Here is a 24203-nt window from a genome sequence, read left to right on the forward strand (position 1 = left end):
ACTTGAGTTTGTCCAATAGATCCTTATTTAAAATCACTTTGCACTCCCATTTAAAATTTATGCATGCCTTCAAGGGAAATCCCCCTAATCATGAGCTCTGAAAATTAAGTAAAAAAACGAACCAAGATATGCATGAATATCTTTATATTAGTATAAAATTAAAGCAAAAAGAGCTCAGTTTGTGCTACCCTGTTTTGGTTTTTGTAAAGGATTTTTTTTTTGGGTAAATGAGGTCGAGCCTCGTAAAATCTAATAGACTAAAAGAATATACAAAGAGTTTGAACTAGCCACAAAGAAGACTTGAAACAAAACTCCAAGAATTCTAAGGACTAGCTTGAGAAAGAGAAAAACACTAACTTAAAAAATAAAGCTAGTCTAAGCAAATAGACCAGCAAATTAAACAAGCAAAAGGCAGCATTCCAAAAGAGACCATGACATTCCAAATTAAACACCAGGAGAAAATTGCCAACTCCCAGCCAATAGATGAAATCCACGCAGCACTACCTATGCCTCCCATCCAAGAAGAGAAAAACATGCACACTCCAAACACCAACCACACACCAATCACCAACACAAAAAACAGTCCATGAGCTCGACAAATCCAGGAAAATGCAGACAGAAAAAATCTCTATCTGCTCCCAAGGACCATGTAAATCAAACGCAGCACAGCAAAAACATAAACCTGCCATACTCCAGCAAATTCTCTACACGCAGCTCGAGACGTGAAGCACAAAAACCCAAGACCCCTGAACTGCTATAATCCAGAAATTGAAAAAAGCAACAGCAGAACCCGAAGCAAAATCTTGCAGAAAAATGAAATCCCACAAAAAACATTGCACCAAATCCTCCCAGACTCGAGACAAAAATCTGCAGCAAATTGAAACCCCAGGATCGAACCACCCCCCGAAAACAGAAAGCAACCTGCAGACCCATCTGCATAGCTTCAACAGATAACACACACAAAACCAGAGAAACAGACCCTGATTCTGCAGACCCCACAGCAGCACTAAACAATACCTACGGCTTTCAAATTGCTCAGAAACCTCCAAAAACCGCAACTTAAAACTACAGCAGCTCAGCTCGAAGCGAGAAACCACAAAGAAATCAAGAAAAACAACTCGGGTCCAAAAACAGATTCAAAGAAAATATATAGTTACCTGGGAGGCTGCCATATCAGATGCCCAAAATCCTCCTTCATAGATTTCATTACAGCTGCAGAGACAAGTCAAGCACACAACCATTGGTCGCTACTTTCATATAAACGCATATACAAAAACCAGAATCCAGAATTACTTTCATCATCATTGTACACAGTACATATACAAAAACCAGAATCCAGAATTACTTTCATTATCATTATGTCATGTAGCAGTCTTCTGGGTCTGGCCCTTTATTTACACATTCTAATTTACATTTAATATTAATGTACTCTCTCACATGCAGCGAGACCTCGTTTTCCATATCTCCATCCTGATAAAAGGGAAATACCATATTTTGTCCAAGTTCAGGGTCTTTTTTCATTCTAACAATCGATCCGTCCTGATCAAATGCAATAAGTCCACAATTTGTCAGAACATCGGGCCAAACACGGTTTATATACTTTCTTGCTTCTGAGCCCTGATCAAGATGAGCATGCATAAACCATGGGAAAGATGCTACAATCTTCTTATCACGATTAATATAGACCCCCCTATAGATGTGGATAACTTCGAACTCATCGTCGGTGCCCTTCATCCTAATATACCTTGCTTTCATCTCCCTCCAAAAACTGTTGAATGTACCGGGGACGTTCTGAAATAAGATTATAATTCTCTTGCCAATATATTGTGAAAATCGAACTCGGGACCCATTTGTGTGCATAAAGACAGTGTCCAGATCCCAGAACATCTCCAGCTTTAATTTTTTAACATTTCAAGCTCTAAATTGACAGCACTGCGAAAGCTGAACGAGTATGCTGGAGCACCATAACTCAACAATATATGAGTGCCCAACAGTTCGATGAATTTTCCATGAGGTCCAATAATCACCATCCTTGCTGGTACTGGCACTCCGAGCTCTTGGGGTTGTTGGAATATCCTCTGCAACTTCTTACTACAATTTGTGTCGTTAAAAGGAAGTGCCAACCAAGGCATTGTCTTAATTCCATTCAAGAAAGAATCTTCAACCATGCGACCACATGTATCCTCATGATGCTCGCACCAGCCGTGTGTGTATATAAGAACAATCTCAAACTCTTTCGAGTTTTCTGACAACTCTTGATAAAGCTTCTTAAGTGCCCCTGTGGTGTGTAATTCATCATGTTTATCTAGACATGGACAAAAATATAAGCCCACTGCCTTATGATCAAGACCATCGAGGGGTACCTGCCAAATTAAGTAGCATTTGTAAAGAAAGAAACCGATGTTAGTAAAAGTATGTATAGTTGAATGTACATATGAAAAAACTAGTAATACAAAACAGCATACTTGTCAAGGCGTAAAGAAGAACAAAGACAATAGCGAACTGCCTGGATGCCTAGGAGGTAAGGTGCCCTCCTAGTCGTCCATTAGGGGAATTAGGCGTTTTACTATATATATAGGCGTATATATTAGATATTTATGTGCATACATTTTAATTGATTCTAACAATAATTACATTATTAATTTAAAGATTAGTCTATTTGATTGAAACAAATATATTTTACTAACTTTTGTTTGTTTAATTTTGAGACTCTTGTTAGAAGTATGATGGTTCAATACTTAATTGTACAACTTTATAAATTTAACCACTTAAAGACGAAAATAGGTAAAATCAAATCATATATTAAAAAAAGCACACATTTACGTATATTTGATTGCCTAAATCTCCTAATGTATGCCTAGGCGTCGCTCACCTAGACTCCTCCTAATTCGCCTAACCTAGTAGAATCAAGACGGTTGATTTCAGCCTAGACGACGACTAAGCAACATCTTAATAACTATGCAAAACAGACAAATATCTTTATTTTTTGTTAAGAAAACAGACAAAACAAATTTGTCTGTTTTCTTAACAACAAAACAGACAAATTTCTAATATCGTTAAAATCAAAAAATGGTGATTTAGCATGCATACCTGGTCTCCATTGTTGTTGACGAGATAATCACGTTCAGGAGTGGCCAATAGTTTTTGAATGGAAAGAGGCTGCTGCATAAGTAGATTATCTTCCAAATTGATGGATTGTATTCTTTCGTTGGTAAAAGGATAAGCAGCAGCTCCGTACCTGAGAAACAAAGGGTCGGCATCATATTGCAAAACAAAACCTGTTGGGTCAATGATTACAGAACAAGGCATTCTGTGATAATTGTTAAACAGGTTTTCAAGGCATTTCCTGCATTCTAAATCTGAAAACGGAATGGCAGGCCATGGCATTGTGGAAAACATTTTCATAAAAATTTGATGAGGATCGGGAGAAAAATGATCATTAATTGCAACAAGGACGATCTCGAAATCACCTTTGGGCTGTAACTTATTATGTATATCCACCAAGTGTTTTGACACTGTGCCCAAATCGTCGTAATAAGCTGCGAGTGTCATAAAATATAAAACAACAAACTTGCCTGACAGATCCTTGGCCTTAACCCGCTGTTGGTTGGATTTGATAAGAAAATTCCTTTTTTTGGTGAATAAAAGGGCCGACAAATCGACTGTATCACCAATTTTAATAATGTTGCAACTAGTATTGTGCACCTTGTCTGTTTTTGCTTTGCCCGGATTGTTCCTCTTATTCTTGGATAGGATTGTGTCCTGGTCACAATTCATCTTTCTCTTTCTAACATATCGGATGGCCTTATACACATCATCATTATTTTTACTACTGGATGATGATGATGATTTGTTATGATGTTGTTCTCTAGTCGTATAGTTGAGCATCTTTTTGTTGCGCCTCTTGTTCCTATTAAGAGAAGTTAAATGGTTCCTTTTTCTCTTATTAGATGATGATGATGATGATTGGTTCCTCTTTCTCTTATTAGATGATGATGATGATGATTTAGCGTAAAGATTAGATATCTTCTCCTCTTCTTCTTCTTGTTTAGACATATTGTTCATCTTCCTCTTCTTCTTCTTCACAACGGCACAACGGATTGAGGTCCCCAAATCACTCCACATCTTCCTCTTGTTGTTGATGGGTGATGATTTTGATTTATTCTTCCCCTCCTCCTCGACAACATCATCATCATCATCATCATGTTTACACAAAATCCACTTTCCAGCAGGAGGATCCATCGATTGATTGAGTTTAATTTTGATATCTGAATTATTCTGGGTTTTACTTGTTGTGTGTGTCTTGCCCCAAATCTTCCTTTGATGTGTATATATATATATATAGGCTTCAGGTCGTTTATCTTCTACTGCCTGTATACTTCCTATTGGGCCGCCCAACCCTTTTTCGGGCTTTGTTTCCAAATGCGTGATTTGAATATGTGACCGGGAGCACAATTTTCATCTATTTAACCAATTGAGTCCACCCTTCCGGCTCGATTCATTTTTCAAAATTTTTGAAAATATAAATAAATTACACCACTAAGTAGTAAAAGTTAGATTTTTCATTAAGAGTGATAAGATATTTGATGTTTATTTATAAACAAACATAAATTATTTATTGCATAATTTAATTAAAAATATATTTTTATTCAGATATTTGTGTAATGTCAAACGGTACAATATGTGTTATATTTCGAAGTAATTCTTTTTAAAACAATATTTGTTTTCTAGTTTATATTTTAAATTTGGTTTATATTAAAGTAGTCTCATTATATCCTTATAATATAATAAACTAGAAAATTACATGTGTCTCGCACGATCATTATGCTAGTATATATTTTTATATATATCCATAATTTTATATAATTTTTTAAGTTTGACATATATTTACGCCTCTTCTCGTATGTTTTCACGTAATTACTACAGTATCTTAAATATGTTGTGTATTATTTTCTCATCTCCAATATCATATTAAGTTTCGTGAGTAATAATTTTATTTGTTTGCATATTCATTTTCATTTACAGATGTATGGTTAAATCATTTAGTTATGCATATAATTTACGATATGATATACATTACTAAAATTATGATGTTAATCAAATTTAAATATTAGTACTATAATTATAATTATACAAATTTTATTTTTATCTAAATTTTCAAAATGAGTGATAATAAATATTATTGGAACTTTTTTTATCGGATCGTTCAACACATCCAAACCAACCCAACCCGACCCAAACCGATGTACGACGGGTAGGGTTGGGTAACGAAATTATATTTTATGGGTTGGGTTAAAAAAATTCAAGTCGATTTAACTGGGTCGCGTTGTAAAATCGCCTCTAACCCGGCCAACCCGACCCATGTGCACCTCTACTTCCTATTGGGTCGGGCAACCCTTTTTCGGGCTTTATTTCCAAATATTTATTTATTTAGTTTTCAAAAATATTATTTTATTTAGTTTTAAAACTAAATAAAATAATATTTTTTTAAAACTAAATAAAATAATATTTTTATTGTATTCATAAATAAAATATGGTGTTTGAATAATAGTAGAATAATATAATTATATTTTATTTATGATCGTACTAAGACCAGTCCCCCCTTATAATTAATTTTCTTCTTCTACTATTATTCAAACACCTATATATCATATCATATCACCTATATAATATATAATATTTTTGAAAACTAAATAAATAAATATTTGGAAACAAAGCCCGAAAAAGGGTTGGGCGGCCCAATAGGAAGTATACAGGCAGTAGAAGATAAACGACCTGAAGCCTATATATACACACAGCAAAGGAAGATTTGTGGCAAGACACACACAACAAGTAAAACCCAGAATAATTCAGATATCAAAATTAAACTCAATCAATCGATGGATCCTCCTGCTGGAAAGTGGATTTTGTGTAAACATGATGATGATGATGATGATGATGTTGTCGAGGAGGAGGGGAAGAATAAATCAAAATCATCACCCATCAACAACAAGAGGAAGATGTGGAGTGATTTGGGGACCTCAATCCGTTGTGCCGTTGTGAAGAAGAAGAAGAGGAAGATGAACAATATGTCTAAACAAGAAGAAGAAGAGGAGAAGATATCTAATCTTTACACTAAATCATCATCATCATCATCATCTAATAAGAGAAAGAGGAACCAATCATCATCATCATCATCTAATAAGAGAAAGAGGAACCATTTAACTTCTCTTAATAGGAACAAGAGGCGCAACAAAAAGATGCTCAACTATACGACTAGAGAACAACATCATAACAAATCATCATCATCATCCAGTAGTAAAAATAATGATGATGTGTATAAGGCCATCCGATATGTTAGAAAGAGAAAGATGAATTATGACCAGGACACAATCCTATCCAAGAATAAGAGGAACAATCCGGGCAAAGCAAAAACAGACAAGGTGCACAATACTAGTTGCAACATTATTAAAATTGGTGATACAGTCGATTTGTCGGCCCTTTTATTCACCAAAAAAAGGAATTTTCTTATCAAATCCAACCAACAGCGGGTTAAGGCCAAGGATCTGTCAGGCAAGTTTGTTGTTTTATATTTTATGACACTCGCAGCTTATTACGACGATTTGGGCACAGTGTCAAAACACTTGGTGGATATACATAATAAGTTACAGCCCAAAGGTGATTTCGAGATCGTCCTTGTTGCAATTAATGATCATTTTTCTCCCGATCCTCATCAAATTTTTATGAAAATGTTTTCCACAATGCCATGGCCTGCCATTCCGTTTTCAGATTTAGAATGCAGGAAATGCCTTGAAAACCTGTTTAACAATTATCACAGAATGCCTTGTTCTGTAATCATTGACCCAACAGGTTTTGTTTTGCAATATGATGCCGACCCTTTGTTTCTCAGGTACGGAGCTGCTGCTTATCCTTTTACCAACGAAAGAATACAATCCATCAATTCGGAAGATAATTTACTTATGCAGCAGCCTCTTTCCATTCAAAAACTCTTGGCCACTCCTGAACGTGATTATCTCGTCAACAACAATGGAGACCAGGTATGCATGCTAAATCACCATTTTTTGATTTTAACGATATTAGAAATTTGTCTGTTTTGTTGTTAAGAAAACAGACAAATTTGTCTGTTTTCTTAACAAAAAATAAAGATATTTGTCTGTTTTGCATAGTTATTAAGACGTTGCTTAGTCGTCGTCTAGGCTGAAATCAACCGTCTTGATTCTACTAGGTTAGGCGAATTAGGCAGAGTCTAGGTGAGCGACACCTAGGCGTACATTAGGAGATTTAGGCAATCAGCTATACGTAAATGTGTGCTTTTTTTTAATATATGATTTGATTTTGCCTATTTTCGTCTTTAAGTGGTTAAATTTATAAAGTTGTACAATCAAGTATTGAACCATCATACTTCTAACAAGAGTCTCAAAATTAAACAAACAAAAGTTAGTAAAATCTATTTGTTTCAATCAAATAGACTAATCTTTAAATTAATAATGTAATTATTGTTAGAATCAATTAAAATGTATGCACATAAATATCTAATATATACGCCTATATATATAGAAAAACGCCTAATTCCCCTAATGGACGACTAGGAGGGCACCTTACCTCCTAGGCATCCACGCAGTTCGCTATTGTCTTTGTTCTTCTGTATGCCTTGACAAGTATGCTGTTTTGTATTACTAGTTTTTTCATATGTACATTCAACTATACATACTTTTACTAACATCGGTTTCTTTCTTTACAAATGCTACTTAATTTGGCAGGTACCCCTCGATGGTCTTGATCATAAGGCAGTGGGCTTATATTTTTGTCCATGTCTAGATGAACATGATGAATTACACACCACAGGGACACTTAAGAAGCTTTATCAAGAGTTGTCAGAAAACTCGAAAGAGTTTGAGATTGTTCTTATATACACACACGGCTGGTGCGAGCATCATGATGATACATGTGGTCGCATGGTTGAAGATTCTTTCTTGAATGAAATTAAGACAATGCCTTGGTTGGCACTTCCTTTTAACGACACAAATTGTAGTAAGAAGTTGCAGAGGATTTTCCAACAACCCCAAGAGCTCGGAGTGCCAGTACCGGCAAGGATGGTGATTATTGGACCTCATGGAAAATTCATCGAACTGTTGGGCACTCATATATTGTTGAGTTATGGTGCTCCAGCATACCCGTTCAGCTTTCGCAGTGCTGTCAATTTAGAGCTTGAAATGTTAAAAAAATTAAAGCTGGAGATGTTCTGGGATCTGGACACTGTCTTTATGCACACAAATGGGTCCCGAGTTCGATTTTCACAATATATTGGCAAGAGAATCATAATCTTATTTCAGAACGTCCCTGGTACATTTAACAGTTTTTGGAGGGAGATGAAAGCAAGGTATATTAGGATGAAGGGCACCGACGATGAGTTCGAAGTTATCCACATCTATAGGGGGGTCTATATTAATCGTGATAAGAAGATTGTAGCATCTTTCCCATGGTTTATGCATGCTCATCTTGATCAGGGCTCAGAAGCAAGGAAGTATATAAACCGTGTTTGGCCCGATGTTCTGACAAATTGTGGACTTATTGCATTTGATCAGGAAGGATCGATTGTTAGAATGAAAAAAGACCCTGAACTTGGACAAAATATGGTATTTCCCTTTTATCAGGATGGAGATATGGAAAACGAGGTCTCGCTGCATGTGAGAGAGTACATTAATATTAAATGTAAATTAGAATGTGTAAATGAAGGGCCAGACCCAGAAGACTGCTACATGACATAATGATAATGAAAGTAATTCTGGATTCTGGTTTTTGTATATGTACTGTGTACAATGATGATGAAAGTAATTCTGGATTCTGGTTTTTGTATATGCGTTTATATGAAAGTAGCGACCAATGGTTGTGTGCTTGACTTGTCTCTGCAGCTGTAATGAAATCTATGAAGGAGGATTTTGGGCATCTGATATGGCAGCCTCCCAGGTAACTATATATTTTCTTTGAATCTGTTTTTGGGCCCGAGTTGTTTTTCTTGATTTCTTTGTGGTTTCTCGCTTCGAGCTGAGCTGCTGTAGTTTTAAGTTGCGGTTTTCGGAGGTTTCTGAGCAATTTGAAAGCCGTAGGTATTGTTTAGTGCTGCTGTGGGGTCTGCAGAATCAGGGTCTGTTTCTCTGGTTTTGTGTGTGTTATCTGTTGAAGCTATGCAGATGGGTCTGCAGGTTGCTTTCTGTTTTCGGGGGGTGGTTCGATCCTGGGGTTTCAATTTGCTGCAGATTTTTGTCTCGAGTCTGGGAGGATTTGGTGCAATGTTTTTTGTGGGATTTCATTTTTCTGCAAGATTTTGCTTCGGGTTCTGCTGTTGCTTTGTTCAATTTCTGGATTATAGCAGTTCAGGGGTCTTGGGTTTTTGTGCTTCACGTCTCGAGCTGCGTGTAGAGAATTTGCTGGAGTATGGCAGGTTTATGTTTTTGCTGTGCTGCGTTTGATTTACATGGTCCTTGGGAGCAGATAGAGATTTTTTCTGTCTGCATTTTCCTGGATTTGTCGAGCTCATGGACTGTTTTTTGTGTTGGTGATTGGTGTGTGGTTGGTGTTTGGAGTGTGCATGTTTTTCTCTTCTTGGATGGGAGGCATAGGTAGTGCTGCGTGGATTTCATCTATTGGCTGGGAGTTGGCAATTTTCTCCTGGTGTTTAATTTGGAATGTCATGGTCTCTTTTGGAATGCTGCCTTTTGCTTGTTTAATTTGCTGGTCTATTTGCTTAGACTAGCTTTATTTGTTAAGTTAGTGTTTTTCTCTTTCTCAAGCTAGTCCTTAGAATTCTTGGAGTTTTGTTTCAAGTCTTCTTTGTGGCTAGTTCAAACTCTTTGTATATTCTTTTAGTCTATTAGATTTTACGAGGCTCGACCTCATTTACCCAAAAAAAAATCCTTTACAAAAACCAAAACAGGGTAGCACAAACTGAGCTGTTTTTGCTTTGATTTTATACTAATATAAAGATATTCATGCATATCTTGGTTCGTTTTTTTACTTAATTTTCAGAGCTCATGATTAGGGGGATTTCCCTTGAAGGCATGCATAAATTTTAAATGGGAGTGCAAAGTGATTTTAAATAAGGATCTATTGGACAAACTCAAGTTATGGGGTTACAAAAGATATGACACACTTATTCGAGCTTGACAGATTCTAAATGGTTTTAGCTGTAATACTTGGTCATAGGTGTTGATGCTGTTGTTTTGTACAGTCCTCGAATTTTGAGAAGGCTGGGATAAAGAGAGATGACCACAAGCTACTCGCCACCATAGGTATTGGAATCTGCAAAACTATTTTTGCTCTGATATCAACATTTTTGCTAGACAAAGTCGGACGGCGCTCACTGATGCTTTCGAGTATGGGGGCCATGGTAGTTGCTCTACTCGTACTCTCAGGCTCATTATTTGTTATTAATCACTCGCATCAAAAAATTCTGGGTTGTAGGCTGGAGAAGCAAGAAGAGGACAAAAAATTGATTCAGAATTCTAGGTTTGTATCTTCTGCTCAATTTTTGTGTTTACTGCTCCTTCCATTACAAATTATCAGGAATGCTTGCTTAGTTGCGCTTAAATTGGTAGTTTTCTGTTTAGAGCTTTTTTCTTTGGCCTTGCTATTAAACACTGTATACATAAGAAGAGCATTATTTGGCAAATACATATGAAGGATTTAATTTCGTTTCATATACAAATTTTGATTGCATGACAATGATACTCTGATGTCGGAAAATCTGCAACTTCTTATTGCTGTCACGAGCCATAAGACCAACGCCATTCTACGCAGACTCCTCAAACAAAGCCATTCTTGAACTAATAGAATAAGGGTTAACTTGATATTAAACAAAGAAAAAATTTATCTTTGATCCAATATTAAAGGATTAAGAAGCTACAGTATGGATCCTCTTAGTCATGTATGCCGCAAATCAAATATGTAAATTTATAAAATTTTGAGATAATACAAATAAAAGATTTTTAAGAGTTTAGGCATAAATAAGAAGAAATATTAAATATACTAAAGATTGTGTCATGAAATATCTTGATCCAAGCTGCAAGTTTCCAAATTCCTTTAATCTCATGTTCCATTATTTCCCACATGTGTATACAAAATCAGAAAGAGGGTCATTTGGACCACAGTTTGAATTACGTGATGACAAGGTAATAAGCAATTGAATATGAACAAACCAACATGAAACATAATTGCAGACCTTCTGTAGGAGGCAAGTTGACATTGAAAAAAGCTTTACTAAACCTGCTATCAGTGATGCTCCATGTTCCTGGATGATCCACTTACAATTAAGTTATCTTGGCACAGGAATTTTTTGGCTGCCGGAAAAGTTTAAAGCAATATAGTGCATTAAAAGAAAATGAAAACCATTTTCATATAGGATATATGTTGGTTTCGGACTCTTTGCTTTCTCTCTCCCAAACTCGATCAGATTCAAATCAAGTTGTAGAGCGAAGGAAAAAAACAATGGAAATGCCCTCCGTTTTAAACACAATTGATTTTATCGTGCAAATTTTATGTATAATTACTTTAAAATTATTTTCAATGAATTAATGTATGTGTATACCTGTACAGTTTTTGATGCATCTGTTTTGAGGGTATGCAGGCCGTTGCAATTCTTAGGAAATGGGCAGGCAGCCCTTGGAATTCCCAGGAAGTGGCCAGGTACCATAGCCATGGTATCATTATACTTACTTTCAGTGTTTATTTTATCTTTAAGTTTACATATTAATCCTGTGGGGGTTTAGGTTTATATTGAAGGAAAAAAACAATGGAAATGCCCTCCGTTTCAAACACAATTGATTTTATCGTGCAAATTTTATGTATAATTACTTTAAAATTCTTTTCAATGAATTAATGTATGTGTATACGTGTACAATTTTTTATGCATATATTTTGAGGGTATGCAGGTCCTTGCAGTTCTTAGGAAATGGGCAGGCAGCCCTTGGAATTCTCAGGAAGTGGCCAGGTACCATAGCCATGGTATCATTATGCTTACTTTCAGTGTTTATTTTATCTTTAAGTTTACATATTAATCCTGTGGGGGTTTAGGTTTATATTGAGCTCCATATAAATTGGGTTTTGCGGATTATCCATCTTATGGAAGTTTATGTTGAGCTCTCATACTCTCTTTGGACCTTAAATATATAATCACTTTCTTCCGAGCTTTGTTTGTTCATTATAAGATGCATGACATAATTAATTTATCTTTAATTTTGTACGTCTTTGTTCTTCTCTGTTTTTAGATATTTTCTGATTTATGTAGGATGCCTATGAACATCTCTTTTTAGTTAAGTATTCAGGCCGCTAATTGTGACCACAATGCGTTATGCATAAAGGCATGCTATTGAATTCAACAGCCACATTAAGTTTATTCATTCACATTTTTCCAGGCTTCCTATCAGATCCCTCAGATTTGGTGGTGTTGTATTGTAAAAACAGACGAAATTAAAGGAAAAAGCAAAGAACTAAATTGAAATATCCTATGCGTTTATATGAAAGTAGCGACCAATGGTTGTGTGCTCGACTTGGCTCTGCAGCTGTAACGAAATCTATGAAGGAGGATCTTAGGCATCTGATATGGCAGCCTCCCAGGTAACTATATATTTTCCTTGAATCTCTGATCGATTTAAAATTGATTGTTTAAAGCATAAATCATATATTTAGCTCTATTATCTCTCTTCCAAATAATATGTGTCTACATATAAAAAAGGAAGTTATAATAGGCTGTCGTGAGATCTTAAATTTAGCCCAATTGTGTATCTAAATTCTTTTAGGCGTAATTATAAACAATTTTTGCTTTTTATTTTCCCTTTATACTATTTCTTTAGGTTTAAATGTGCTTTGCTGAACTGCTTAAGTTGTAATTTAGGTGCAATATTTGGTAATATTCCACCAATAGTGGTGTCATTATTATTAAACTTATTTTGGATGTTATTTGTCGTATAAGGTTTACAATACTGGATCCATACCATTAACGGGTGAGTAGCTTTTTGAGTATCATGTGGAGGTGCACCTATCTGTCATGCCATCCATTCTGAATTTGATGGTTTTCTCCGTTTATGTGTTCTAGCTTGCTGATATGTTAGCACAGGCTACATACTATATTTTCCCTTTTTTCATCTCTTTTCATGTAATTAAAAGCTTTGTCCGAGGGGTAGGTCTAGTGAGTTTTTGGTGTTGTGGTTGGGGGTTTCGATGCTGGGTTGTAGTAGATCAGAGTTTTGGGTGGTTTTGGGACATGGGGAGTGCCCGAGGTGTGGATTCTGTCTGGAGTGGGGGTTTTATTTTGCAGGTTTTTAGGTCTGAAGGTTTAGATGGGTTCTGTAGTGCTGTTGCAGGTCGTGTAGAGGGTCTGATTTTTTTCGAATGCTGGAGAGGTTTTGCTCGTTTTCAGTGTGGAGTTTCGCTTCGAAGTCGTGATGCTGTAGTTTCAAGTGGTGGTGCTGTTGTAACTTCGAGCGAAGTCTGCAGAATAGGGGAGTTGTTCGTGCAAAGTTTCTCGTGGTGTGACTTCTGTCTGGGGTTTTGGCTGGGTTTTGTTATTGCTGGAATTTGTTTTTGGGCCCGAGTTGTTTTTCTTGATTTCTTTGGTAGTTGCTCTACTCGTACTCTCAGGCTCATTGTCTGTTATTTATCACTCGCATCAGACCGTTCCTTGGGCTGTTATTTTGGCAATAATTTCGGTGTATTGCTTGTGTCAGTGTTTAAGCATTATGCTCAGGATTACAACCCTTGTACCGATATAAAGAAAAGCTTCAACCTACGCAGGCTTCTTGGTGATATGCCTAGCATTGAAACTCTTAAGGGCAATATCATCAGCCTCTGGGTAAAAGTTTAACAAATTAGATTTCTTTCCTTTTCTTAAATTAAAATATGTCTCTTGTGTTTTAATTTAATAATGTACATACATAGTTTTTGGATCCAGGTTTAACTTTTCACAATTATCTAACCTCAACAATGGAGAACTTGAAGACACTGAAATTATGTAGTGTTGCATTTAATGACGTGTATGTGATTTCAAATGCTCTGTGCTTGCTCAGAAGTATGCCCATGTTGGAATGACTTGAGATAAAAGTGGTGAGTGCTAGTACTAATTGTGTATTAATTGTTAAAATATTGCTGAAACTTAGATGAGGCACCAACTGATAATTTGTTCTTGATTTCAACTCACGATGCAATGTATATGTTACACTCTTGTAATGCAGGGTTGTGACATGAACTGTGGGAGAAACGTAGAGTTAACAGCTGGACAATATTTGGAATCACCAGATTGTGAGCATGTAACTCTAAACCAACTCCAAAATGTGAGCTCCTTTTATTAAAGCTTTGTGAATAGAAATTCAAATCTATGAGTTCAATGCACCTTAAATTACGTACAAAAGAGACAAATAAATTAGGACGGAGGGAGTATCTTGGAGGAGTTGATCTGGCCTCTATGAATTCTATGAATTGATAATAGAAAGTGAAGGTGACAGGACAAATATTCATGCAACTTAATTCTAGAAGGATAGAAAACATGACCAGGAATTGGTCTTTGAGACATGAGACCTATTTCTTAAAACAGGTACATTCAGTCAGAAGTATGTTCAGCTATTGAGCATTTCCCAAGAGCACCGTCTATTTGCATTCACTCGCTAGTCTTTCACCTCTATTGTTAATAACTCTCACAAACTGCAGTCAGATATTCTTTTTGTAATAAATTTTTGGATGATAAAACTACTAATCAAACTGAGCTTTGGACAAGCCAATTCACGATGCTATGTCAAATACAGAGTTACGTTTTTTTTCCACTGTCAAGGCAAAAGGAAAGAAATTGATGATCAACATTCAAGTAACACTTTATTACTCTATTAAAAAATCCGCCATATATTACCATTTCACAATAGAGTTCTCTTCACTCAGGTCCATTGTCAAATACAGAAATTTTGTCTTCACTTATATCAACACTGCAATAAAAGTGACTGATCAGCATTGTATGTCAAGAATGTAGACTGTTATTAATTTCAAACAGTATCTTAAGCCACAAGTATGAGCATCAAAAGTACATAATAATTGAAGTAGTCAAAATCAGAACGTTGTTTTATAACAGAAAAAATATATTGCAAAATCCATGAAATCTGGTAACATGTGACTTAGAAGCAAGATTCTTAACAGAAGTCCGCTTATCCAAAAAAATTCCAGTTAAAATATACTGATAGCCAAGATAGAAACAAAAAATTTGAGCAGAGTAGTGTTTTCTACGATTTAATAGCTGATCTAGGTTGTTACATGAGTAAAATGCCAGCCCACAAAGACAGATTGCTTAGCTAACTATATTTTCATAGATTCAGAGGGGTTAGATTTTACCAATTGAGCATGCAACTGGTGGAAATTTATAATGACAATATACATTTCTTAAATTAAAGAATGCATAAAAGGGATAGGGTATTTCCTTCAGACAGTGTTCATGAGAAGCAGCATAATGCATTCATATTTGGTGTAAATGTTAGAAAAATAATACAAGGTCCCTAATGTAAGATTTGGTGTTGATTACAGAGGTACGCCAATTGAATAATAAACAAAGCTCTTTTACATTTAGGAAGGGAAAACAATCAATCACAATGCACTCTGATAAATTAATAAAAGCATAGGATGATTCCCATAATGCCAAATTAGATAATCAGGCCCTCGAGGATTTCTTACCTAATCAGCCTTGTCCTGTTATTCTTGGACCAAATTGCTTGTAGAGAATTGTCTTGCTGGCTGCGTACACGTCCAAGACAGCCTCTGACACTACAAGCAGCTCCAAGTCACGCATTAGTTGCTCAAGGATTGTAAGTGAAACTAGGTGGTTACCAACTGTCTTCTCTAGCTGTGAAACGTGAAATGTATCTACTCGACTCATCGACTGCATCATGAAAGTATTCTACAACAATCAAATGAAGTAATGAATGATTAAATCACATTAACAGTAGTGAGAAAAATGAAGCAACCAGCACAATCTACACAATGTCTAATCTTTTATAATAAGTGACAAATTTATAAATCCTGCCCATAATTAGATTAAAAAATAGACCATCTTACAGTGAAAAAGAAACAAAAAGGAACACGTAGGAGGAATCCCTCGAGTCCTTCAGCTGGGAGGAAGCTCTCCGTGTGGCTGAGAACTCGTAGGAGGAAGCTTTGAGATGGAAATTCAACGTACTTGGTCTGTTTCTTCCTGTAGTCGTACAACATTTCTCCTAATCTAGTTTTTCCAAAAAACTGATTTGCACCAGAGTAGAGAAACAACCAATCTATCTCCTCCGAACCAATGCCAAAAGTGAACATTTTGTTCCAAACCACCTCACCAGAAACTGCTATTGGTGTCCACAAACTGAGCTCCTTTTCAACAAGTGACCCGTCAGGAACAGTTTTAAGGACCACAGCCACGGAGCCCTCAAAATTCAAAACGTTGGACTTCCTTGCATGAACAAAGCTTGGGTACGAAATCAGTCCAAACAGTTCGGTATGCAAATCAAAAGTTATAATGAAATCCACACCTTCCATATACAAAACCCCGTCAACAACGGGACCAGACCTCAAAACAGGGGATGGGGGGTAATAGAGAAAACTTGGTAACTCAGTATCGACCTTAATGACCCTCCAGGAATCAGAATTTGAAGAATACAAATGCGCTGCTTCCAAACCCACATGTTTATTATCAATTTTCTGATATTCAAGAAATAAAACCTTAAAGTCACAGGATACACAATCAAATCCAAACCCAACTTCAAATTTGTAGGCTTTTAGGACTGGTCGTGGGTTGTCGATGATAACAGTGAAGGGTGTGTGCGGTTTGTCAATAACAGGGGTGCGTGGTGGTGGGTGGAATATTGTATGTCTCCTCTCCTCAGTCATGGTGAAAGCCGCAGGTGGAAGCATGAGTTTCTTAGACATCCTAGTTAGGGGATTTAATAGATATAAATCAGCTTTAAAGTTATGAAAAACACAAACAACACCGTTAGAAGAGCTTACAAATTGTAATAAATCAAAAGGGGGCATCAAGGGGATATTCACCGAATAGTGTTTGAGAGAATCGGGGTAGAGAATAGTGGCAGCGTGACAGCCTTCATTATCGTCTACTCTAGAAGTAATCATAATAATAGAGGGTAATTTATTTACAGAAATTAGGTGGTGAGCAATGTGGAATTTAGGTGTTGAAATGATAGAATGCCATAACTTACAAACAGATTTACATCTGAACAGCGAAATGACACAAGTGCGAGAGAGTATGTTGAATATAAGGTCCTTCGATAAATACCTCTCAGCACTTGAAGATAAGATCTCGGCCCCTGCATTGTCTTCTTGAGTTGCTTTTGCTTTGCCCGGATTGTTCCTCTTATTCTTGGATAGGATTGTGTCCTGGTCACAATTCATCTTTCTCTTTCTAACATATATGATGGCCTTATACACATCATCATTATTTTTACTACTGGATGATGATGATGATTTGTTATGATGTTGTTCTCTAGTAGTATAGTTGAGCATCTTTTTGTTGTGCCTCTTGTTCCTATTAAGAGAAGTTAAGTGGTTCCTCTTTCTCTTATTAGATGATGATGATGATGATTGGTTCCTCTTTCTCTTATTAGATGATGATGATGATGATGATGATTTAGCGGAAAGATTAGATAACTTCTCCTCTTCTTCTTCTTGTTTAGACATATTGTTCATCTTCCTCTTCTTCTTCTTCACAACGGCACAACGGATTGAGGTCCCCAAATCACTCCACATCTTCCTCTTGTTGTTGATGGGTGATGATTTTGATTTATTCTTCCCCTCCTCCTCGACAACATCATCATCATCATCATCATCATGTTTACACAAAATCCACTTTCCAGCAGGAGGATCCATCGATTGATTGAGTTTAATTTTGATATCTGAATTATTCTGGGTTTTACTTGTTGTGTGTGTCTTGCCCAAATCTTCCTTTGCTGTGTGTATATATATAGGCTTCAGGTCGTTTATCTTCTACTGCCTGTATACTTCCTATTGGGCCGCCCAACCCTTTTTCGGGCTTTGTTTCCAAATATTTATTTTATTTTGTTTTCAAAAATATTATTTTATTTAGTTTTAAAACTAAATAACCTCTTAGTAATAGCTTATGTGGCACTCATTTTATCAATTGATGCAATCCAATGATGATAGGTAAAATAAAATCTTTAGGAAAAAATATAGATAAGTGGTTATGAATGGTTATATATAGCCGATGTCTAAAAACTGGTAATAAAAAAATATAGATAAATTTATAGTGAATATCTTTAAAATTTATACATATATTTTGTTATCTATATTTTAAATAATTATTATAGTCAACAAATTTAGTTAATCTCGTTGGATAATCGGAGATGTTCCGTCGGTTTAATTGTAGTTTTTACAATTGTATTGTTTACAAAAACAATAGTAACAGGGCTTGTTTGGGCCGGTTTTACCTATTTAATTACCAAACCCGTTTATTGCGGCATAAATATTAAATCATTAATCTCAAAAAAAATATTAAATTCAACCCTATTAACTATGTGATGGGTTGGGCCGGGTTGGGTTAATCGGGTTGAAAGAAATAAAGCTGTCAAAATTACATATAACTAATGTTCATTGTAAAATACAAAAATTAAAAATTAAAAGCAGGAAATTAAGTACTGAATCCAGAATATTACATCATCCATAAATAGTTCGGAATCCAGAATATTACATCATCCATAAATAGTTTAAGCAATCCCAAATATTACATCACCCATCAATAGTACGTCCCGAAGCATACTACAAAACAGTCTAAAATTTAAACAAAATAGGCTGAATAGTGACAATCAGTGATCAATGAGATTAATAACATTGGCTCTACTATTGCACTTCTCATTTGATCCAACACTGCCTTTCTTTTTTCCAATAGTATCTACAAAATATACAATATTTGAAATTTCAGAAAACATGTTATAAAATCTACTTCAAGAAATGTATCGAAAAGTGTTTTTCACCTTCTTCAACTTCAAGAAATTCGTAGGATTGAGTTTTATCCAAATAAGTATTAGATTTAATTCCACCATGACTACCCTTCAACCAACTTTGAGTACAAATGAGCGCCTTCACCATTTTTGGACTTAAAGAACTCCGAAAAGCATCCAGTATTCGTCCACTTGTACTAAATGCAGATTCCGAAGCAACAGTCGAAACTGGAATAGCAAGAATATCTCGAGCAATCAAAGATAAAGTTGGGTACGTGCTAGTATTGTCTTTCCACCAATTAAGAATGTTGAACTTATCGGTCATAGGGTCTAGAGGTTCTTCAGAATAGTAGATGTCAAGATCACTCTTTTTCTCCGTTGTTCCCATTTGCTGCTGCTGCATATAATTCTCCAACAACCTTCTCTTCCGTGTTTCTTTGCCAACAGTTTAAACTGGAGAAGGACCTCCACTGTCCTGTTACACGTTAACATTTACAAGTCAAACATGTATGTTATACTACTAATCTGGAAGTACAGAACATGACTGAACCTAGATAATAAACATATTCACTAGCAGCAATAAGTATATCACAGTCAATACAGAAACATGATCACTGTCCAAAAGAAGATGGCATCTAAAAACTGTTAAGGTGTTGTTGGGTCAACACTGTCAAATGTCTAGCAAAGAGTGAGTCATGTAGTTCACAAGATAGCTATTTACATTCTTCAAACTAGAAGAGTTGGTGATCAGAAAAACAATTTTCCTGCTGGAGTGGTGTGGTTAGCATCTCCAGACTCCAATATTAGTATATGGGGCTCTATTTCATTATTTTCTATTAATTAGTACATAACTTCAAATTCCAGGAAGTCAAAGGCTAAAACTGTAAACTAATACTTGCCAAAATACAGCAAGTAACAATATTTGTAAACTAACTTCCCTGTGTTTGTGGTCATGACTCGTGACTAGGCATTTGAAATATATTAGTTTTCCATCATGTTCAGTTCTTTCAATCATCTGCATACTGACCAACACCAATTTATACCAAGCTATTATCTTCTTCTAAAGTACATAAATCAACACTACAGAAATCTACTGACTAGGCTAAAACTGCTTGATCAACACTACAGAAATCAGAAAACAGATTATAAAGTACAGTGCAGCCAGAAAACTAACCTTAGTACAACCATCTCTAACTCTAGTACTATAACAAACATGTAAGCCGTGCAAAATCGACTCCACCTTCACAACAATCCTAGCAACCGTCTCAGCATCATATACAGATTCAAAACAGTACTTCAAGTACCTCATTTTGTACCCGGGATCGAGTACAACAGCCAAGAACAACATTGGATTTATATTATCCGCATTTTCCCAATATTTGTCGTATTTTCTCTTCATGCTAACAGCCATGGTAGACAATAAAGGATGATCTTGATCTACTAACTCGGCCAGCATAGTGTGAATCTCACATATTTCATGATAAAAGTTATTTGAAGTTTGGTGCAAAGTGCCACTAAACTTCAACGTAACTTCATAAAAGGTAGACAAAAATTTCACAAAAACAGTTGCTGACTCCCAATCATTAGACGATGGAGGTCCAATCATTTTTTTACCGTTCTCTTTTTCCATAAAGTAGCTCAAAAATTTGTCGTCCTCCTCTTCATACCTTGTAAATGCTTTTTCAAACTTCAGAGCCGCATCCAGCTCATATACGTGCTATTCCACCTTGTAGGCACGTCTGAGACCAGTCCCCCCTTATAATCAATTCTCTTCTTCTCCACACAACATCTGAATTTAAGTAGCCTTGCTGTAGATGAACGAATGTATCTCACGGAATTACGGATTGCAACTATTGAGTCATGCAACTTTGTTAGTCCGTCATTGACAATTAAGTTTATGATGTGAGCACCACGTCGAACATGGAGATGTTCACCATCAAGAACAACACATTTCCATGCATTGACCCTTCTCCTTACAAAACCAATTGCTACATCATTGGCTGATGCGTTGTCAAGTGTAACAGAAAATACTTTTTCAACCCCCCATTCAAGCAAACAGCCCTCAATCACCTTTCCAATGGTCTCACCTTTATGGTTTGAAACTTGACAAAGTTGATTATCTGTTTTTATAGCTTCCAATCAGAATCTATGTAGTGTGCAGTGAGACACATGTAGGACATTTGAGTTCGGGATGTCCAACAATCGGTTGTTAGACTCACCTTTTGTCCAGCGGCTGTCAAATCTTTCATCAATTTAGATTTCTCATTACAAAACAGCGTGTAAATGTCCCGAATAACAGTCATTCGACTTGGGACCACAAACCTAGTTGCAGCTCATTGATCAAATTCTTAAAACCTTCCCCCTCCACAACATTGAAGGCCTGTTCATCCTTCACCACAAACTTCGCCCAAGGCATTCCGACATCTTACTTTTTTAAATGTTGCTACGAACAAACTGCCCTTTCCTTCAAATCTACGTTTAAAGCTAAGCACCTTTTGCTTCCTATCAGCCATATTTTTTGGATAATTCTTGCATTTCTTTAAGTGAGCCCACAAACTACTTGTTCCAACTCTTGTACTATGACAAGCATAGTTCGCTCCACAATAGTTACATGTGCATCTTGGACCCTTATGATTTCCACCCTTTATTTTGGTAAAATGATCCCACACATCAGAAGTTCTGATAGGTTTTCTCTTGGTTGTAAGTGGGTCAACATCATCAGTCTCCCTTTTAGGGGATTTAAGTTCACCATTAGTAATCGAGGGTTCATCAGGGGGTTAAGTTTTGATCAGAGTTTGGGGTTAGGAAAGTGTTTGGGTTTTGGGTGGTGTTTAAGATCACTGGAGGAATTTGTTGAGTGGAATCAGATATCGGGGGGCGGGAATGTTGTTTCCATATTTTTGTCCTAAATCCAAACAAATAAATAAATATATATCAAAACAAAGATTGAGCACTCAGTCAAGACTTTATAAATTAATCTATTAAAAACAAATAAATAAGTTAAATCAAGAAACAAATCAAATCATACCAAAGATTTAAAATAAACAAATCAAATCAAGTTTAAAATGAATATCACTACCTATTAAATCATCACAAGTCATTCATTTAGTTACAATCACCACATCCACAGGTCATTTAAGTTACCAAAGATTAAGATTAGCCAAAATACTAATTGAGGATTATCAAAGATTTGACAAATAAATCATACAACTCTCAAATAAAACAAATCAATACTTACAGCAAATCAATATGAATAAAACAAAATATTGAAGAGATTAAAAGAATCTTACAAATTAATTGAAGATTTGGAGCCAATGAGATAGAACTGAAGTGACGAGTGAGGACTGAGGAGTGAGGAGCGGCTGTATAATATGAATGTAATATTATACAGACTAACTAGGGTTTAGTTGGGGGAAGTTCTGAAGTAATATTGTAAATGGGTCGGGGTCAGGGAATCAGGGAGTGTAAAATATTTAAAATGGGTTGGGCCTAGTTATCTAACCGGGTTGGGTTAGTTTAGGTTTTTAAAAGGATAAAATCTTACCCAACCCATTATAAACGGGTTAAATAAAAAATAACCCAATTAATCCCCAGGTTTTAAACGGTTCAGTTTTAAACGGCTCATTTCAGGATTGGGTTGGGTCGGGTCGGGTTTTGACGGGTACGTAATCCATGAGCGGCCCTAATAGGTAGTGCCGCAGTTGTTGCAAAAAATTCTTGTGTGGAAATTGATTTAGCACGCATATCAAATAACCTTCACCTTTATTCACAATCCTTATGTATAACTGCTAAGGTTAATATTTAATTAATCATAATTAATAATTAATAATTACGGATTATTAAAAAAATATTTGTCATGCTAAAAGATGACATAACATAAGCGTAAGAAATTTTTTATTTAAAAATTTGATATTATACTGTCAAAACAATCTCAAGCATTAATGTTCTATAATTAAAAGTAGACGATTAAAAATAATATCTTATTAGAATAAGTATTTAAAGTATGTCCTTAGTACGATCATAAATCAAATCTAATTATATTATTCTACTATTATTCAAACACCATATTTTTATTTATGAATACAATAAAAATATTATTTTATTAGTTTTAAAAAAAATATTATTTTATTTAGTTTTAAAACTAAATAAAATAATATTTTTGAAAACTAAATAAATAAATATTTGGAAACAAAGCCCGAAAAAGGGTTTGGCCGGCCAAATAGGAAATAGGGGTGCACATCGGTCGGCGTTGGCCGGGTTAAAGGCGATTTTACAACCCGACCCAATTAAATCGACTTGAATTTTTTTAACCCAACCCATAAAATATAATTTCGTTACCCAACCCTACCCGTCGTACATCGGTTTGGGTCGGGTTGGGTTGGTTTGGATGTGTTGAATGATCCGATAAAAAAAGTTCTAATACTATTTATTATCACTCATCTTGAAAATTTAGATAAAAATGAAATTTGTATAATTATAGTTAAAGTACTAATATTTAAATTTGATTAACATCATAATTTTAGTAATGTATATCATATCGTAAATTATATGCATAACTAAATGTTTTAACGATACATCTACAGATGAAAATGAATATGCAAACATAAATTGAACAAATAAAATTATTACCCAGGAAACTTAATATGATATTGGAGATGAGAAAATAATACACAACACATTTAAGATACTATAATAGTTACGTGAAAACATACGAGAAGAGGCGTAAATATATGTCAAAACTTAAAAAATTATATAAAATTATGGAGAATATATTAATGAATCGGGTTGGGTTGGGTTATGGTAAAAATATTTGTAATCCGTACCCAACCCATTTATGTCGGGTTGATAAAAAAACAATTCATCTATAATTCGGTTTACATTAGTGGGGTTTTTCGGGTTGAAAAAGGGTTGAGTTGGGTGTCGTTGATCGGTTTGTTCAAACCCATGTGTCAGCCAAATAGGAAGTATACAGGCAGTAGTAGAAGATTAAACGACCTGAAGCCTATATATATATATATATACACACCAGCAAAGGAAGATTTGGGGCAAGACACACACAACAAGTAAAACCCAGAATAATACAGATATAAAATTAACTCAATCAATCAATCGATGGATCCTCCTGCTGGAAAGTGGATTTTGTGTAAACATGATGATGATGATGATGATGATGATGTTGTCGAGGAGGAGGGGAAGAATAAATCAAAATCATCAACCATCAAC

General features: G+C 35.5%; 1 protein-coding gene and 2 long non-coding RNA genes across 4 annotated transcripts; 2 read left to right on the top strand and 1 right to left on the bottom strand.

Annotated features, from left to right (window-relative positions):
* The first annotated feature begins 5879 nt into the window (after window positions 1–5879).
* LOC141704888 (putative nucleoredoxin 1) lies at window positions 5880–9713 on the top strand. Its single transcript, XM_074508044.1, has 2 exons — window positions 5880–7037; window positions 7761–9713. The coding sequence occupies exons 1-2, from the start codon at window positions 5880–5882 to the stop codon at window positions 8766–8768; spliced, it is 2166 nt and encodes a 721-aa protein (XP_074364145.1). The 3' UTR covers window positions 8769–9713.
* A 2180-nt stretch (window positions 9714–11893) lies between these two features.
* On the top strand, window positions 11894–14329 carry LOC141704891 (uncharacterized). Of its 2 annotated transcripts, XR_012568116.1 has the most exons (5): window positions 11894–11986; window positions 12411–12612; window positions 13722–13846; window positions 13933–14097; window positions 14226–14329. It is a non-coding gene; the product is annotated as an uncharacterized LOC141704891 (long non-coding RNA). The 2 variants fall into 2 exon arrangements; XR_012568115.1 differs by lacking the exons at window positions 11894–11986; window positions 12411–12612 and having other exon boundaries at window positions 13454–13846.
* A 4341-nt stretch (window positions 14330–18670) lies between these two features.
* On the bottom strand, window positions 18671–22338 carry LOC141704889 (uncharacterized). The gene is made up of 4 exons (XR_012568113.1): window positions 22271–22338; window positions 20155–21885; window positions 19014–19455; window positions 18671–18931 (listed from the first exon to the last, which is right to left on the bottom strand). It is a non-coding gene; the product is annotated as an uncharacterized LOC141704889 (long non-coding RNA).
* Window positions 22339–24203: the final 1865 nt, after the last annotated feature.

This window comes from Apium graveolens, unplaced genomic scaffold, assembly GCF_009905375.1.
Source record: "Apium graveolens cultivar Ventura unplaced genomic scaffold, ASM990537v1 ctg8380, whole genome shotgun sequence".
NCBI classification, from domain to species: Eukaryota; Viridiplantae; Streptophyta; class Magnoliopsida; order Apiales; family Apiaceae; genus Apium; species Apium graveolens.